This window comes from Falco punctatus (genome assembly GCF_963210335.1).
Source record: "Falco punctatus genome assembly, chromosome: 6".
NCBI lineage: Eukaryota > Metazoa > Chordata > Aves > Falconiformes > Falconidae > Falco > Falco punctatus.
The window spans coordinates 26,093,512-26,113,067 of record NC_137585.1 but is presented as its reverse complement, the minus strand read 5'-3'; the positions used below and the strand labels follow the sequence as shown (position 1 = coordinate 26,113,067).

Here is a 19,556-nt window from a genome sequence, read left to right as displayed (position 1 = left end):
AACTTACCTCCTTTCCCTTCTCCTTTATGACCTATTTTATTTCTCACCTGATGCTATTGCTACGCCAAGCCCACAAAAAAAAGGAATCCCTTACATTTCTCTCTTGCACATAAATATCACTAAATCTCAGTGGTTAAGGGCTGTAGACCATCCTTTTCACATGCTTCTTCCAGAACTGCATGAGGGAGCAATCAGGCAACCAGTAGCAGGCACTGAGTGATATGGAGTAATAGTGTGAAATGGGGACGCTTAACACCGACTGTGATTGTATATGTCTACTCAGGAATGTGGGTACGGTGACTAGTCATGGGTGCGGTGTCTGGTCACATAGGCACACAGCTCTGAGGAGACAGCTACAGTTTTTGAGGAGACGCCTGCCCTTCTTCCTTTAACAAAGGGGAGACGGGGAGACGCCTGCCCTTCTTTCTCTAACAAAGGGGCTATTTAAAAGAGAATGAGAAAAGATGAGAGACATTCAAATGCTATCTAGAGGGAGGGAGTGCTAAGTCTCCTTGCTGGAGAAGATTGGATGGTCACAAGGACATGAATCACCTTTCCTTGCTGAAGAAGATCAGATGGTCACAAGAACATGAATCACCTACAAACCTGCAAGACCACCACATTCCAGGCAATGGACTGATAAGCTAATTAACATACGAAGCGAGAGAAAGCGGGTTTAGGTAACCAATATGTTTAGGCATTAATTGAATATTCATTTCTTTTATTGTATAAATGTGAGATGGTTCTTCACTTCAGGTATGCACGCTTGTGGAGGAGCGATCCACCGTGCATCTGCGCGCAATAAACATACCTACTTTATAACTTGCGAGTTATAGAGTCTAATTCCGCACGTCACTGAGGAATGAGAAAAGGAAGATCAATAGGTAAAGGCAGTTATCCCTTACTCTGGTGAAACAACAGCAGGAGGAATATGTATGACTGCAGGCTCAATTATCCCTGTGCGCTCCTGGTGGGATTTCAGGAAGAGTGAGAATACCTGCTTTCTTTGGACTGCTGCAAATTCATTCCTGTAAACCCCAATCATGCAGAAAACCAGGTCAGCCTGGTTTTCTTTAAATGCATCAAACCAGTCTCTTACACTGAGGTGCTCTCTCTAGAAAAAATGTCATCGAAATGCAATGGCTCTTTAGATACTGCTTAATCCAGAGGATGGGGGACCCAGCCCTAACAGCACACGGATGACTTTACCTCCAGTAAGGCATTCAGCGATGCAGCAGTAGCCACCACCAGACACCATGTACTTATGTAGACATATTGTCCCAAACATCTCATTGCATCTTTGGGAGTAAAAACTGTCACTTTATGCAATACTGAATCTGTATGAATTTAAAATTAGCTTCTTCATGACTGTCTGTGTATACCTATAATAAAAGACTTCAACACTCAGAACTTGTGGGAATGTCTGTGTCATTCATAAATTATGAACAAGACTTCTTTAAACCAGGGTAATTACTACAGGTATACAGCACTACGCAGAAATTAAATATTTACATAGAAATGCCCTACTAAAATGTCAATATTACAAAGCCTGCAATAACTGAATAAATTATTTTGGGGTGAGAACTTCAGCAATGAAACAACACAGCTTTCCGACAGAGGCAGCTGAATTTACCAGCTCTAAGTTAGAACCATTTTTCTGCTGCTTTCTTGTCCTCTGTTACATTACAGAGCACTAGCACATCTTACAAAGGCTATCATAAAATATAACATCTTGCAATGCAGTTCACTGTAATTTCACAAGTCACTAGAAGTATTTACAGACAGGAGAAATATTTCAGAAATATTGTATGTGATTACGGCCAAAATCAGGAAATTATGGACAAAACAAAGAAAAAAACTGTTGCAGAAGATGCACATCATATTTTAATTTGAAATGAACAGTTACTGCAAACATTTTCCCCCCATGCTTTCTCAAACTACTTTGTACCTCTGTTACAAAGAAGGTAAAACTTGCCTACTCTGAATGACAGACATGTAGACAAAATTGAGACAGCCTGGGAAATATAAAAAGGCTTCCAATAGAACTGAAAGGAAATACTGCAATTTATTTTAAATTATTTTAAGCTTAATTTAGAAACTGTTTCATTTCAGCTAGTCACAGATGGAAGTTTAACGTTATTACCAAAATTATTGTGATCACAAATATAGCAGTGATTGCTGCAAACAGTAAGATTTTTACTTTTGCTTGAGATGCCATCTCTTTCCAGTTCTTGCTGACCTTTATATACCTACATAAATTGAGAGGACAGGGCAGTTGCTGTTCAGTTGTTGTTGTTTGCTTTTGGGGGACAGAGAACCAGTATTCTCCATTTTCTCTCCCTTTGCTCCTGGCAGTCCTGGGTCAGATCCCACAGAAGATCTTGGTTTACAGACATGGCAGATGCAACCCGGTGCAGCTCAGCGGAGAAGGTGTACATTGCAGGTGTCCTGCTGTTTCATGAGCATCTATCTACCCTCTTAATGACATCTGTTCCTCTGGGATTAGAAGCCTGCATACATAGAAGTTTCATATTTAGACTACACTTCTTACTGGATAAAGTTAAGAGGAAAAATAGCAAGCCCAGATCACTTCATCCAAGATCTGGTTAGACAAATCTTTAGCAATGTGATCATACAAACAAAACCAAATTAGTGTGCTGTGCTCATCTAACACCTGCATCCCAGTTCCAGCTAGGTCAGGAGCTCTTCCATGTTTTTTTCAAGCTAATACTGCTGGGGACAATCAAGTGTGCAGCCTTCTTCGGTGACATGCTCCTTTTATAAATCTGATCTCTTGCTTTAATTCACCTTTGTGAAAGTGATGGGGGAATTCAAATGCAGAAGCAAAGATCCTCCATGAATTTCGCATGTACACCTGGAGTTTTGAAGCCAGCTTTAAAAACTCCTTTACTTAGACACACAGACTCACAGCGTGGTTGAGGTTGGAAGGGAGCTTTGGAGGTCACCTGGTCCAACCCCCTGCTCAAGTCTGGCCACCTGGAGCTCTTTTGCCCAACACCATATATTTCTTTGCTAGCTTAATGTTGCTTTAAAAGGCCTTGCTTCTCTAAGCCTTTTAAAGGAACCTTATCTATTTGATACTTTGGGAAGTAAAGTGGATCTCTGAAGTGCACAATTTATTTCATTTGCTTCTACAGTTTGTGGGTTTCAGACATAGCCTGTAAAATAGTCTTGCATGAACTATGTAGCATAGAAGCTCCTCAGCTCCCCAACCCCAGCTTGCATAGCTTAAAATTAGACTTCTTTAGCATTTTCATAATAACTCTTAATATAAGTATTCAAGAAAAAGACTAGCTAGACAATGTTTCTGGTGGTCCCTTAGCTCAAGTTATGTTGAACAGATTCTGAACTATGTACCGCGACATACTAACAGGTGATTAACTTGGGGACTGCTGTGCCTACCTTTCCTTCTTATGTCCAAGTCAGGAATTTGGCGGGCAGACCATTTGTTCACTTGGAGGGAGTTCTAAAATATATTAGATCAGCTAACATTTGCAAAAGGTACAACTTTCTAGGTTAGCTATGAGGGCCAAATTCTGCTCTTATCTGTTCCAGTGTAAGAAGCCGCCTGGTTTGTAAAAGCTGACACTTGTGCAGCTGCCCTTTGCCTTCCCACAGCTATCACAGAAGAAAATATCCTTTCTGCAAGTAGATGCCGAACCTGAAAATGAGAAAGGAATTTGGCTTTAAACCTCACTGGGATGCCTTTCAGCATGGAAGGTGACCAAAGTTAGACCTATCACACAAACTTAGACCTATCTATCCAGGACAAACAACAAGCAGCAAGTCTTAGCCTGTTTCCTATGGGCTCTCAAAGTCTCACCTTTCCTAATAACTTGGAATCTGTTGGCTAATTATGACCAAATTTGACTGAAGGATATAGACTGCAAAGGTGCTTAATCTCTCCTACCAGCTCTGTAAAAAGTGAGGGGTAGCTATCTCAATACTAAATTAACAAAAAAGCAGCAAGAATACCAATTTTCCTTTTGAAAAATTAATATTAAATAATTTTATGAAAACAAATGAGTTTACATCTCATAAGAACAACACAAAAACCAAACTGCAAACTGCATTGCTGGAGCAGTAGTTCATTTCTGACTCAAAAGGCAGAGCACTGCCCACTGAGTCACCAGTACCTCCAGCATGCTGCCAAGTCCTCCCACCAAAACACTTTATAGTTCTGGAAACATCATCATGACAGTCACTGTTAGAGTTGTGTGACTTAATGCTATGAAGGACCAAATTCTTCTCTAGCATAATTCTGTTGATTTCATCATGCAGCAGCAGAGAATTCAGATCATAATTCACAGTGTTGTCATGGAGCCCAATATTTTTATTTAAAAAAAAAATAATGAAAAAATACTTGCTGTACCTGGCTCTGCATACCTTATGAGTACAGATTAAAACTGCATTCTGTACTAGTACCAGTGCCTTTGGCTCCAGCCCACAACTTGATCTTTATACCAAGCTGGTACCAGAAGAGGTTTTGGTCATGGATAGGTTAAAACCACAAAACTGTAGCTTAATTACTATGGTTACCAGAGTAGAAACAGATCAGGGATTGAAAAAAAAAAATTCAGAAATTACTATCCTCCTCACTAGCACAATCTACCAAGGACAATTAGCATCCTTGCATATCTTACTGGAAGCTCAGTACTCTAAACCCCTGAACTACAATGTGACATTCTCAGTCATACTGATCATCACCATCACATCACCCGCTGTCAGCTTCCTGAAAAAGTCATGTTTGCATTCACTGAAGGAATAAGGTTTTTATTAGTCATAAAAAATGTGGAGGAAAAAAGTACCTTTGGATACCTAACTTTAAGTTTCAAAGTCATTAATGCCTTTTTTTGGCAGAGTTCTGACAAAGGCTACAAAAAAAGTTGTGGAAGAGGTCTCTGAAAGCCTCTACAGTTCAGCTTCCCTTACATGTGGGGAAGATGGACAGAAGGAGCCTGCAGACCTCGATGAACCCTGTGGACAGGAGGACCTGTGTTACATCATTCCTTACATTTTTCTACCACGGCTCACTAGGCTCTCTAAATGGCCACCTGTAGGCCAGGTGCCGCCCCTCCTGCAAAGGGGATTAAGAACGGCTCTTGAAGGGCTGTGACATGCCAAAGGAACTAAATGCTTTATCATGCCTTTGGGCCGAAGCTGTAGTGTGGGTGAAGGCAGGATTCAGAACCACCATCATCTCATAAACCACACCTGGAAACAAGAGCTTACCTCTTGCAGTTGCAGCAGTTGGATCATTGTGATGGCAGTGTATTGGCAGTGCACAGCACGGCTAATTCTGCGTGCTCCGTAAGTGAATCGAATACACAAAAACAGGAATCAGTGGTTTGCTTTGCATGATTTTGCTTCTTTCCCCCTTATTAAAAATAGCAACAGTTGAAACCCACCCTTAGTGAAAAGGGTCTTTAATCAAACAAGGTTCCATTGCATAAGAGCTTGCTGCAAGAAGATGCACAAACCAGCGAGCCATCTGACAATTTAGTTTTGGGAATTTCCATCACTGCCTATGCAAACAAAGCTAAAGGTTTGTGACAGTTGCTTGTGTTTCGATTATCTCTTTCGGGATCTCAAAGTTCAAAACCACATTCTAGAGAAGCAACTGGCAGAAGGAAATTATTTCTAACAGCCCATCCACAGAGGAGGCCCCATTATTATCAGTAATTACTCATATTGCCATAGAACCTAATTGTCCCGGCCAAGAATAGAGGCTCACTGTGTTCATTCAGTACAAACAGGCGGGCAACGGCAGCCCTTGCCCCACAGAACCCGCTTTCTACAAACTCCCCGTCCAAGCTCCACGTTAACCGCTGCCAGCTCCGCAAGGAGCCTGATGTGGTGCTCAACGCACCCTGTGAGATTTTGGCCAGCCAAAGAACTGCAAAAGTCATGCCTCAGGTTTCAACGAAGATTTCCCACATACTCTCATCATGAAGGGCATCCCACACGCCGGAGCCCAGCACAGTGAAGTGTGTCGTTTAACTGCTCCCCATGCAGCAATAGGAACAAGGGGTGCTTTGTGGGGCCAGGCTACCCAGGGACAGGCGAGGAGAGGCGAGATGCATTCCTTGCAGGAGAGGCGGCTGGAATTCGGCCTCCCCCCGCAATGAACAACTAGATGTGGGGAAAGACCAAAGAAAAATGAAGCGTTTCAACCAGCTGTTTAGGGATTAGTAAATGCTGATGTGAAAATCTCAGTCACATCAAAGAGTCATGGTTTGGAAAGGGCTAAGTGGGAAGGACTGGGAAGACTGCTACAAATACTGGGATGGCAGCCAGCAGCGGTCAGCTTCCAGAGGGGGAGAGAGCAGAGCAAAAAGGGCAGCTGGGGGTGAGAGGTGGCGATGTACTCTGGGATCCCGAGTAGTTCCCATGTGCTCCGGGATCACCAGAGTATGTGGGAGAAGGACCACAAAAAGTAAGGGGAAGGGGGGGGGGGGGGGGGGGGGTGTCCACAGGGGGCAGGATGGAGGTGAAGAGCTACCGATGGCCTCTAAAGACAAGGGTTTCACCACTGAAATGCTGCCAGATAATGAATTAAGAAACAATAGAGGTTTCCGTAACTTTTTCATTCTCATTTTTCCTTAGGTTTTGACCGTGTAACAGTAGCAAAACTACCAGCAACACCTTTTCTAAATGGCCTTACTGGTCACACTGGCACCAGCGCGAGGTACTGCCAGTGCACACACTGGTCAGAGAGCACAGGCAGTTCACTGCTTTGGTTTTCTGGTTGACCAGCTTTTTAAAATGGAAGGATCTTTGGAAGATAAATGACTGGATTAGATCTGAGAAAAATCTGTGTTTTCTTTGTGATTTACCCACAGATTTCCTATGAAATTATGGCTGAACATCGTATCCCTCCACAGCTTCTGGGCCTCCATTACTCATCTGTAAATGCCCTTTATTATTCCTTAATAGCAAATCCCTGACTAGGCTGTCTATTTCCACTGTAAACTCTCTAACCTTTTATTTATATGCCTGAAACTCATTATGCCAGGCATCGCAGAATCTCCAGGTACTGCTGTCATGCAACAAATAACAATTTATCCCACCCTGCTGAGACTTAGTAGGCAAAACAACAGCTCATGAAATAAGCAGTATTTTGATTTGTCAGGATGTTTTCACTTTAATGGAGTGCGGTCTGTTCTTTCACAGGAAAACAAAGAAGTAGACCTGTTTCCTAATAAAATTAGCTTTTAATAACTACAACCTTGTGTATGCTGATGCCTTCATTACTACTATGTACATGTGACACCTGTCATACACATACCAGTGGTGGTTACTCAAGTGAATTTTATTTCACCAGAGGCTCTTCCCGATGAAGACCCCAACCAATGTCAATGGCCATTGAGGCTGGATCCCTCCCAGGCTGAGACCCATCCCTCCGGCTGCAGCCAAGGTCATGCTGAGTCACTCCCTCTGGCTTTTCCCCCACATCCATCCAGTGCCAATGCTTTGGTAAGTGCTTGACTATTCATAATACTGTCACTTGCAAAGCTGCAATTCCTTTCTCCACAGACAGCACAAAGCGTTGGACTGCAAGCTCCTAAAATTGTTGCTTATCAGATTTTGGAGTCCTTTCCAAGCAGTAGATTACTTTCTGCTAAAAATGTAAGTGATAAAAGACTTGAAATAGAGGCATTTCACTCTTAACCAGAGAGCTTTCCTAAGGGAACAGTTGAGCTGGGGAACCTGGCAGGAGAAGAGTCTGCCACAAGGTTTTGGGGCAGAATTCAGGATCCCCTTTTCCAAACCCACTTCTTCAGAGTGGAATAATTAACAAGCAGATCCTTGGCAGCAAGAAAATCAGTACCCAGTCCAGCTTCACCTGTGGGTGCCTAACTCAAGCTCACTGGTAAAGAAACCAGGGGGCACATTTCAAGAAGAACCTTGCAAATAAGAGATCTTAACAGAATAAAAATGGTACAGCACGGTCTTCAACTGCAGCTCTTCCTGTTATACCCAGGGAAAGGGTTATTTATACCCAAACAAGGCCTATATGCTCATTTTAGATCTTTCATCAGTCTAATCTGCTACAAAAGCAAATTCAACAGCTATAAAACAGGCATGACCGAGTGTCTCTAATGTCAGCCCAAGGAACAGTGAGTAAAATACTTTTCTAACACCAAGTGCTAAAGCTGTACTCAAGGCATCACTGCATTTTCTGTTCTGGAATAAATAACTCTCCACAAGCAAGAAAACAGAAAATACTTGACATCACAAGTCATGAAGCAGCATTAAATAAACTACAGCAAAAAAGTTTAAAGCCAGGATCCTAAATGTGCATCTCAAAACGCACATGTAGTCCCTCAGACAAGTGCGATCTGTAATTTCAAAGTATATGGGCAAAAAGAAGTCATATCGGTTTCAATACAAGGCTGCTCAGCCTGCTTAATAAAGCAAACCAAATGTTTTCCATGATAACTAAAAATACAGACTTTAGGGTGCAAATGACCAGGTATCTAAATTGGATCATTCAGTCCTATCACTTTAATATGGATTTTATTTTAGGAATAGTAAGCATCTAAGAATTTATAGCATCGCTGTAACTTCAAATTCAGCACATTTGGAAAAAAATGTTATCACTCAACTGTGTTGTTCCAGATCTGCTACTATTTTTACACAGCTAAGCTTACAGCATCTTAAGTGAAAGTTTTCTTATTATCAGATGGCAACCATTAGTCCTTAAGTGGCAGAAAAACCCCCAACTTACCTAAGGCCCAAGAAATGGAATTGCCTGATGCCCAGAGTAATGCACTCCTAACAGACATCACAATGCCTCCATCTCCCATATTGGTATACACAATTATATTCCATCTGACTACTGGTTCTCTTAGATATAGTTATATATCATACACTTTATTTCACAGAGGAGTCCTTGTTACCATATCCTTACATTTTACTTAAAAATTTGTTACCAGGGAGCCAGCTTTATGTCTGAGTTATTATGGATTAGTAATTGATCTAGTGCACATTTTTAGCTTACTGCAGATGGAAGATACCCGTCAGCTGACAACTTTTTCCTTCAGGTTTCTGCTGGGGTTTGTTTGGGTTTTTTTTGCCTTGCCCTTACAAATTTGGGGCTAGCCAAGTGCATGCACAAGATCAGTTACTGAAGCTCAGCAGAGTTATGACAATTTACTAAGCTGCAAGAATAAGATTACTTGTTTGAGAGCCAGTAATTATAGATATGCTAGTTCTCCCTTCTTTGGTGGGAAGAAACCTGAACTCTCAGTTTATAACACATTTCTTGATGACAGTGCTCTTTGCCAGCAGGCGGTGGGCACAGACTTGGCAATTAAATCATTGCCCCGTTTTATCTTCGATTTACCCAAGTAGCCAGGACTTCAGCGTTAGTCTTCAAGTCATACCTGCTATAAATGACCCTGAGGCCCAACCCTGAATATAGGGTATATTGTTAGAGATAGCATTCTTCACATGAGATGCTTAAATAAAACCTTTCCTAACTGTTTGTAGGTGGGAATCACATGCAGTTGTCAAAGAAAGAAAGGACTGAATGCAGCTGTTCTCCTCAACTAAACTTGGACGAATTCTGCATGTTTGCCACTGCTGTGCAGACACCTGGAACTATCCAGAACAGCACAACCTTTTAATGCTTTGTAAAAACTCTGTGGGGTATTCAGGATATTCAAAAAACTTCTCCCATCCACCTAAAAAAATGCAACTTGCCTTTATTAATACTATGAATTATACAAACGACAAGCTATTGAGAGCACATTTTGAATAAGAGGAATCATAGATTCAAGTCGGACAATAGTTGTTAAGTATCCTGGATTAGCTGTCAAATTGAGAATCAGAGCCTATGCCTACACAGACAGTTTAACCCAATTGTGAACTCCCCATGTACCCCCCCCTACCAAATGCTCTAGCTCTGTTAAAACTCAAACGTCAAAAGTTTGAGAACTCTGTCTTGCTGGCCAGGATTCAGTGCCGTTTGGCATCCTGCATCTTGCCTTGCAGATGTGAGTAGTCAAGACTCCAGTCCTGAGCAAGATTAAATCCAGATCATGCTGTGTTCATGTTTGGCCAACAGCCAAGCTTTTATAAATGAATTATTTCACCAAGCCACCTGTTCCCTTTGCCTGACCCAAATTCCTATATTTATACTTACAGGCTTGCTGGTCCTTGTCCATCTTCCTGTCTGAGCTTTACAACTACTAGGAGCTGGTTCTCCTTCTCTTAAGTATCCAAAACAGAAGTTATAACTGCAACTGTTAACAACTTCCAGCTTCCCGCCATGGATTAGTCAGTGATGACAAACAGCCCTTCACAGTTCATTCTCAGTACACTCACATTTGAATCCATCCAGAGGACTAGGGGAACCAAGGAAAGCTGTTTGGTGTGGATAAACTTCCCAGAGGGGTATACTGAATTCTTGGCATTGCCCCTGCTAACTGCATGTCACCTGTGAGCTGTGAGAGGTCACAAAATTAAAAATGAACAAACTCAGATGAAGAACAACAGGAAGGAAAAATGAAGTTTATATAATTTATTTGAAATGTCCCCAGAAGTGATTGATTGAAGTGCAAGATGACTAACTCAGGTGACTGAGGATGCCTTTTATGCTTCTTGGTTAACCACAGTATTGTATATATTAGTGCTAGCACTGGAAAACTGCTTGCTGTGTAGATGGATTTAACACAGCTGTACAGCACAGAGGCAAATTAGGCATGATTCAGGGGAGCAGGAGCGATGGAGAGGGTATGGCAGCACTGTGTGGATAATGGGCCTCACTCCCAGTGCTGATCCCAAGGACTAAGTGCATTAATGTAACCTCATTGGGCATCGATTTTCCTGTCTGGGGTTACATAAACAAACAACCCCAGAAACCAGACAATATTTTTTTTTAAAAAAAAAAAAAGGGTTGATTTTTGCAAAACACAAAAAAGGTGAAAAAAGTGAAAAGGTATCTCCTTCCTGTGCACACATGCGGCCAATGCAATTTTAAAGCTGCCTTAAAAGTGATCTTTCCAAGGATGATTTTAATGGTGAGGGTGCTACAAAGCAGAGCTGATAAATCCTCTGCTGTTGCATTTTCAGCCCATGTTAAAACAACATTTCTAAGTATTTCCGGGATTCCTTCAAGTCATCACAATACCTGAACATGGTATGGAAGGTCTAGGCTGCCACAAACGGCCAGATTTCTTACATTCACACAATGATGAAAAGGGTCTTTAACATAAACAATTCATCTCCATGTCTTACAGAGCAGCAAATCAACACTAATTAAGATGTAGGGCAAAGACTGAAAAAAAGAAGATTAGAAAGTACACACACCACCATGGACAGGAGACAAATGCTGTACAAGAATGAAAGGCAGAAAATGATCGGCTACAGACAGAGAGGGATGAGCCTCATGAGAGATGCAGAAAACAGCAGTGGACCAATTTCACTCTTAGTGAAAGCCTTTTGGTGTTAATAGTTTTCACAGGTCTGTTCCAAAATCATAGATTTAGGACAGTGGCCTGCTTTGTCTCTTAATTATTAAGTTAATTAAGCTTTGATAGTAAAAGAAATTCAGAAACACAAATATTATAATCCCAAAATTATTTTTAATACTACCCTCTGCAGAGAAGTAGAGTCACTGTTAAAACACTAATCTGCAATCTAGCTTAATTTCTACCTGCTTGCTTCAGCTTTAGGCACCTGCCCTTGCTGAGACACATTTTTCACCTTCTGGCTAGCCCTAACTACTTCCATCTGTAGCTGGTAGAAATCATGGACTGCTTTCACAGTGCAGTATAAAAAATTGCAGGTTTCTCCCCACAATCATCTGCTGCTAGTGATGCAAGTGGATAAAGGGACAAAGGGCACATTCATGTCTCTACATGCCATATCAATTCCTCTACATCCAGAAGATACCCTCTCTCCTTCCCCATAAAATAGTGTTGTTGAGTTCACAAGGAAAAGGGGAAGGAACAGGGCTATGAAAGTCACACCACCAATGTAAGACAGTTCAGCAGAAATGAATGCATGCATTTCAGTCTCTGCCATTATAAATTTAAATCATCCCAAATAAAAAAATGGACAGTACAGAACTGTATTGAATTAAACATTATCCCCTCAGGTATCAGACAAATATGGAAGAGAAATCTATAGCAAAGGCAACTGTGCAGCCAAAGCCCTACAATGTTTCAGAGCCATGAGGGATACAGGAAGAAGATTTTATTCCCATTGTCCATATGCTGAACAATGCAAAAACATGAGTGAAAATGAGGTGCTGAAGAACAAATGTATTTGAGCTCATTTGGAAAACTGAGAGGTTGTTCCAAGAAGAAAGCTCTTCTTCTAGAAGCCCTCAATGCATCCAGAAAAATATGATCTTTCATGTATTTTCCTCCAACTGCCAACTGCATAAGGTATATAAAAGTCACTCAGCTGCAAATCTGCTCTGACTTTGAGAATGCTCCTCGTTTTACCATGATAAATGTTCACAAATTACTGGTTTATGCCAAACCTTATTTCTCCACCAGTGTTTTGTCCCTAGTTGCACTTTCAATAAAGCCAAGTGTTCAACCTGACTGATGTGCGTACAGACTGCATGCATACCACTTAGAAAGAAAATCCACAGTGCAATGCAGAATGGAAGGAAAAATATTTCACCTAAAGGAAGATGGAAAGATGGCAGCATTTTTTTTTTTAAATCCATTACAAAAGGCCTAATTACAAACAGATGTGGACCTTTATATTGAAATCTCCTCAGTGAGCCCTAATGTTACATTTTTGAGCCTTGGACAGGAAGTAGTTCACAATAATAATGTCTGGCTCACCCATTAACACCTCGGTCAGTCACTTCAGATTTGGTACTAATCCACCATTTTCTAGAAAATCTATGGAAAATTAACTTCTTCATGACACAAAATCTAATTGCAACTTCCAGTTATCTCTGAGGAGTTCAACCCAGATGACTGACTGATTCAATCAGAATCCCTCAGATTAGAGAGGAATTTCTTAGATTTTTTTAGATGAAAGAGTGAAATTAAGAAAATAATTTAGCTATTGGGAGACAACAAATTGAACTCTATTTAGATTTATTTTACAGGTATGTGACCCCCGGTGTTTAAAGCTGACTATCATTGTTTAAGGATTGGCTAGTGTAGGAGGACTAAAATCACATGTACTGGCTCATAAGGATGCAACACAATTACTGAGAGCAACTGGCAATATAGGTCTCTGGGGGGGGAAAAAAAGTTCATCTACATTTTTCTTTGCATGCTGCCAAAGCTCAAACAGTAGCCCTAATTTCCCTTAAGATGATTTCAGCTGCTTATGCTTTCTGTAGGATAGTGCAGAGGATTCATTTCCTCTTAGAGGAAGCGATCCTGCCATAATTTGATCAGCATCTCCTGTAACATCAGTACCTGTTTAAGCAGATTTAAAAAAAAAAATGTTTTTTTGTTTACCGTTCCCCTTTCCTCAGCATTCATTTCTATCCTTGTGCTGACTTTCTGGCAATACAGGTAAAACAGTTTACGGGAAAGCATTGTGAACCAGATCATGCAACCAATCTGGGTTACAGACAGCATACACCCCCTCCTCGGTTATTTTTAACTGAGGTCAGTTTTCTACCCTGGTGTGACAGTATAAACAGTTGAAAGCCAGAACACCAGCACGAATGACAAAGGGAGATGTAGGGTTGTCTTGCTGACATCAAACTGCACCCTTAGTAACCCCAGGCCAACGCAGGCTTAATGACAGGCAAGAGAAAATGAAATTCAAGCATGAAGTGAGGCTATGGCTCTGCTAATGGTCACTGTTTCCAGGCAGCATGCTGTTACATATTGGGTTGCTCACAGCAAGCTGCTACTGGAATTTAACTGGGCACAGTGGGCATCTTATCCTGCATCCTACCCCCTACCTTGCATCGTCCAAGGTCCCTTGCTGTCTGCCTCCTTTCTTCTCCAGTCCAACTTCCAGCTCACAGCAGGGTCAGCTCCGAGTTCAGGCGGGGTTCCTTAGGGCTGTATCCAGCTGGGGCTTGAAACCCCCCCGGAAGGGGACTGCACAACCTCTCTGGGCAACCTGTGGCACTGCCTGTGCTCAAGGAGAAACAGTTCTACCTTAAATCCAGTCTGAGCCTCTCTAGTTTCGGTTTCTGTCACTTCTTCTGCCTCCTCTCTTCCCACCATCCACTGCTGTGAAGAGCCTGTCTCTGTCTTCTCAATAACCTCCCTGCAGGTATGGGCAACTGCTGCTGGGTCCCCCACAGCCTTCTCTTTTCCAGCCTGAACGAGCTCAGCCCCCCCAGCCTTTCCTCACAGGACAAGTGCTTCAGCTCTTCATCTTCTTGATGGTCCTCCACTGAACCCAGTTTATCAGTGTCTTTCTTGTATTAGGGAAGGCCAAAACTGGATGCTGTTTTCTAGGTGGGGTCTAACAAGGGCCAGTTTAAAAGCGATTAATCACTTTGCTTACTGGCTATGTTTCCACTAATAGCAGGCCAGGATGCTGTCAACTTTTTCAATGTCAGGGTACACTGCTGGCCCATGTCCAGCTTGCTGTCCTCCAGGATCCCCAAACCCTTTGCTATAGACTAGATCCCCAGCCAGTCAGTCCCCAGCCTGTAATAACTGAACGAAAGCTTTGCAAGTGGCTGCTGGATCTCACAAAGGCATTGTTTATAAGTGCACCTCCCAGAATGAACTGCTTTTCCATTAGCAGTGTATGCCTTAGAGACAGAGGTAGTGTTGGCTGCATTGTGAAGGAGGCCACGCTGTAGAGAGTATCTGAGTACCGTCCCTCCAGGTCTGCAGCTCGCTCACCCTTGCCCTGTCCCCATCTCTGAGCCGGTTCCTTGGCAGCACAGCCTTTCTGAGTGACAGAACATGAACAGACACCAAGAACAAAGTGTTGAGATGAGGATGAAATGCTGAAAATGTTCAGCCTCGCCCAGCACAAGCCCACAGACGGTGGCACCGGAAGGAGGTGTAAAGATATACTGAGATGGCACCAGTTCACAGCTCCCAAGTCATATATCTTGGTCACATTCATCTTTGGGGAGAATACCTCATTGGGATTTATGAGTTGCTTCACACTTTCCTAAGCATCCAGTGACGCAGACAGGGATGTAGAACAATCCCCATGTAACAGGGTCATATTTGGGATAAGAACCCTCCCCCTCTTCTGCCCTTTCTGGATCCAGAGAAGTCCCACCAGCTGCACACTTCAAAGATGGAAGAGGCAGAGGTGACTCCAGCAGCAGGCATGAGAGGCTTCAGAGGACAGTGGGGGAGCTGGAGGGGCAGCGTCATGTCAGAAGAGAGGAGAGATGGAGCCTGAGTCACTTGCATTAAAGCAGTGCAGGGGAGAGCAGAACAGAAAGGAAGGTACCAGAAGAGACCTTTGGCTCTAGTCCTCAAAAACCCTTTTCAGTCACAGACCCAGAAGTGTTTGTGGAAGCCCTATCAGTAAACTAAGTACTTCATAATCATTGTTACAACATCTCTGTGAGGTAAAGAAAACAAGAAATTTTGACCTGCCATGGATAGGGCTGCTTACCCATAGCCTGGTTTCAAATAATTTACCAATGGTTTAAAGTAAAGAAAATACCAAACTGCACCAAACAAACCTGGAAATCAAATAGCCAGTGCTATGTGTAATCCAGTGGAAGAGTTTGTCTCTGTAGAATGAAATACATAAAAGCCAAGAAGCCAAGTGAGATATTGCCTGAGTTAGTCAGAGAGGGAGTCAAGGAGAGGAACCTGGGGGTCTGCTCAGCTGCTATGGTCATTCTTTGATTCCCAAAGAGAAATCTCTGTTTAGGATTTACCAAGCCCAAATATCTTGCAGAGTTGGATACCAAAGCTGCCTTCCATCCCCATTTTATCTTGACTGGATGTAACTGATATTTCTCCCCTTTAAAAACATTACAGGCTGCGAGTGCACAGTAACTAATCACACAGTCACAGAACAGCTGAGGTTGGAAGGGACCTCTTGACATCATCTCATCCATCCCCCCTGCTCAAGCAGGGACAGCTACAGCAGATAGCCTAGGCAAGAAGGTATTTATGAAGCCATTTTACACTTCATTAAAAGAATGAAAACTAACAACAAACATTATCCTTACAGCAAATGCAATGTGAACATGTAAGAGCACAGATTAAAACCACTAGAAAATGTTCTCCAAAAAATGTGCTGGTAATGAAACTCCCAACTCAGCTAGACAGTAAAAACAGGCTGCCTTCAGTCCCATGACTGCTAGCAACGAGTCTTATTCTCTGCATTCTTATGGACTGCAGGTTAAAAGGTACGTCTGCTAAAGTAACTTTCTGAACAGAGGCCCTAAAACTATTGTGTTTTTAGCAAAGGCCCAAAATTCCACCTGTGAGATGTAATTGTGAGGCACAGAAATATCATTTACAGACTGGAAAAAAGAAAAAAAAAGCTATGAAAATTAATAAAGCTTTAAAAATAATAATGTTTTGTTTAACACTACAATCTTGCCTAGGACCACAAGTACCCTGTTTCATAACACTGGAAGCTGTTAAAGTCAACAGAACACAGTATACCTTTTCACATTCCTGCCATTCATTTCATTTTTGAAAACATAAGGTCGGTAGCTGATAGACGTCTCAAGTTTTTTTCTGGACATATGTGTATTATATGTGTATTAACTGCTCTAATTTGGAAGAAGAAGCCTTTATGAGGTCACTGATTAAAACCTCAAAGTTTTTGTCATGTACGTCAATCTCATGGCCCAAAACATCGAAGTCTTAGGCTAAAACAGAGACCTATGAATACAGCACAAGAAACATCAGAGGTTACTAAAACAATTCATATTGCATGGTGGATAGCATATATCCTGTGTACAAGTATTAATATTTAATGTAATGTATTGCAAGTTGCTTTTACTTCAACATCCTATAATGGCCTTACTCTCCCATCTCACTCTCCAAGAAAGGAAATAATCATATAGCTGAGGCTCTATATTGCAATCTATATGGAAAAAGCTCCACTGAAGTTCACTGAAGTTTTGAATTGCCAAGAAGCACAGGAGAAGACTTCAGATCCTAGACTGCTAAGACATGACTTGGTAGTTGAAGATGGGCAGCTCTGTTTGCTTAGCTCCAAACAGCAGAACACAATAATTTAATAATGAAACAGTTAAAAAAATGAAGACTTGCCTCAATAAAATTTGACTGCAGTAACTGAATCTGTTCAGAGAAGGTCCATAGAAGGAGAGGTAACAGTCCTAAACATAATCCTGCCCACACTCTTGCACCTACTATTCCTCATGAATGGATAAACTACTTGTTTCAGCACAAACCTGAGGCCTCATTTCTATGCCCCAGTATGACTTCAGAGAGGCTACAGATGTAGGGAGGCAAAAGCAGAAGCACAGATTCTCGCTGAGGTAGTGGGTGTCTTCCGAGCTCCCGCTAGTCAGTCATGATGCTTTGATGTCCTGCCATGCAGACCCGGGCTGCTGTCCAGCCCACCCTCTATAGGACCTGCTGGGGAAGGTACGCAAAGACCCTCCTCCACACATCTTGGACTGAGCCTTAGTAAAAAAGCCACCTTCAGACTTCTTCCGTCACTTTGAGAGCTTTCAGATGGAACCCTACAGCCCCGAAATCTATGCCCCCCAAGTCTCCACAAGACAATTTGCCCAAACCAGCTAATTCTGCCTCACTAGTGTCATCAGAGGCACCATTTGCTTATGTCTCGGTTATGAGTGTGATCTGCACTCAGAGAAACGTCATAATGGAGGTGGTAACAGAGAAGCTAGAAAACAGATTACAGCATCAGGAAGGGATATGAGCAAATTCTCTTTTGCAGGGCTGCATGTGCAAGAAGAATCTGTGTGGCTTCTCCTATGAAGGTTAGAAGCAAGAAAAAAAACCTCTTGCAGCCTAGGTGGGGGACAGAAATGCCCTACCTGCAGCTAAGGAGAGCTCTGGAACTGAGAGCTCTGGGCCTGGACTGGAGAAGCTCCACTCTTGCCTGGCATCAGGCAAGTTACAGGATTGCTCCTCTTCCTCTCTCTGTGGATATCTTCAGTTCCATGCTGTGGTTGGCACAGCATGAAGGCACCACCCCACGGGAGACATTCTGGGCTGCCGAGCATGCAATCCCATTGACTGCAAGAGGAGGTGAACATGGAAGAAAATTTGTGCCCATCTTTGATTTCTGCTAACCATGTTGACTAATCCCTCTTGTTACTAATTTCAACGGAATTCCTTGCACTACCCCTTCTACCTGTGGCCACGTGCACCCATGTGTCGTCCTGCTTTCTGATCGGTCTTCTTTTCTACGTTATTATGATGGGCTAATGGCTAGCTGCAGCTCTGCTAATCACCATTGCACCCCACGCACTCTACCACCCCAAAACTGCATTGCACTTTTCCCCCTTAATTCTGTTCCTCTATTACTGCCAGGTCCTTTCGAACAGCCCTGCCTTCACACCACTGTAAGTTATGTATCAAGGGATCTTTCTCTCTCAACCTGTGGTTACTGGTTTCAAAGTCTTGAGCCTACTGCATAGGTTCGGGGGTGGGGTGGGGGGTGGGGGTGGGGGGGGAGGTAGGGAGCCAGAGATCAAGTTTAAGAAGGTGAATAGGTTTTTCTGAAAAACAGTTTTATTCTTATTGAAAATATCATTTTTTCAACTCTTCTGGACACTGAACCAAGTCTGTAGCATAACTCATTTACCTGCAAGTAAAACGAAACCTTTATTTTATTAAAAATACTTCTAAAAGTGAATCAGTTAGTATTCAAAAGAATATGTACATATATAATCTAAGTTTGTTAAGTGGCTTCCCTCAGTATAGACTATGTTCATAATTTCTAATTGACCAGAATTTCTGTTCCTTTTATACAGCAATATATTTTTGTAGAACGAAAGGATACCTTTCAAATTTGGAAGACCCGTGTGACACCTCCTCTTCTCTTTGCAAAATATGTAAGCAGTTCCATTCTAAGGTAGCATAACCCCCCCCAAAACCTAGAGATGCGTGCTGCAGACGTGTGTACGCCCCCCCCCCCCCCGCCCCCCCCCTCGGCAGCTGCCGTGCCTGTGCACTGTACGGCTCTCAAGTTCCTTCCCCTGAAGATGACCATGAGAAAAGCGACAATTTTTCAGAGTCACGTTTAAGCAAAGCTGAAAGGTGAGCTGCTGCCCTCGCCCACTTTATACTTTTTGGATGTTACAAAACCACATTTGAAAGATAAAGCAAAACCACCTCTCCACTCAAATATTTCATCCTTTCAGCATGACGCAGAAGTTTAATTTCCACTGATGGGGGGTGACCTCGAGACTACTGAGTAGCTGCTTCACCCCCCGTTAGTGACAGCGATTCCCCCCACTGGCAGAATAAAGCGGGTCTATAAATAACTTCGAAAGGAACCGTCTCCCTCCTCGCGCACTGCAGACAAGTGTTTACACAGATCCCGAGTCCTCACACACTGGGTTTGCTCAGCAATCATCCCACGGGCTGTTTCATCTCCTCTTCCTAAAAAAGCCGTGGCCGATGCAGGTGCGGCCGGCGGCACCCTCC

General features: G+C 42.5%; 1 protein-coding gene across 11 annotated transcripts in view; it reads right to left on the bottom strand.

Annotated features, from left to right (window-relative positions):
• LOC308065808 (protein bicaudal D homolog 1) overlaps positions 1–19,556 on the bottom strand; it is a 318,237-nt gene that overhangs the window by 291,482 nt on the left and 7,199 nt on the right. The window contains exon 2 of one of the 11 annotated variants that reach the window (XM_080392288.1): positions 860–18,711. The exons of the other annotated variants lie outside the window; for them this stretch is intronic. Within the exon in view, the coding sequence (XP_080248414.1) occupies positions 18,604–18,711 (108 nt within the window). The 3' untranslated portion in view covers positions 860–18,603. Of the gene's footprint in view, positions 1–859; positions 18,712–19,556 lie in introns of those variants that run through there. 11 annotated transcript variants of the gene reach the window in all.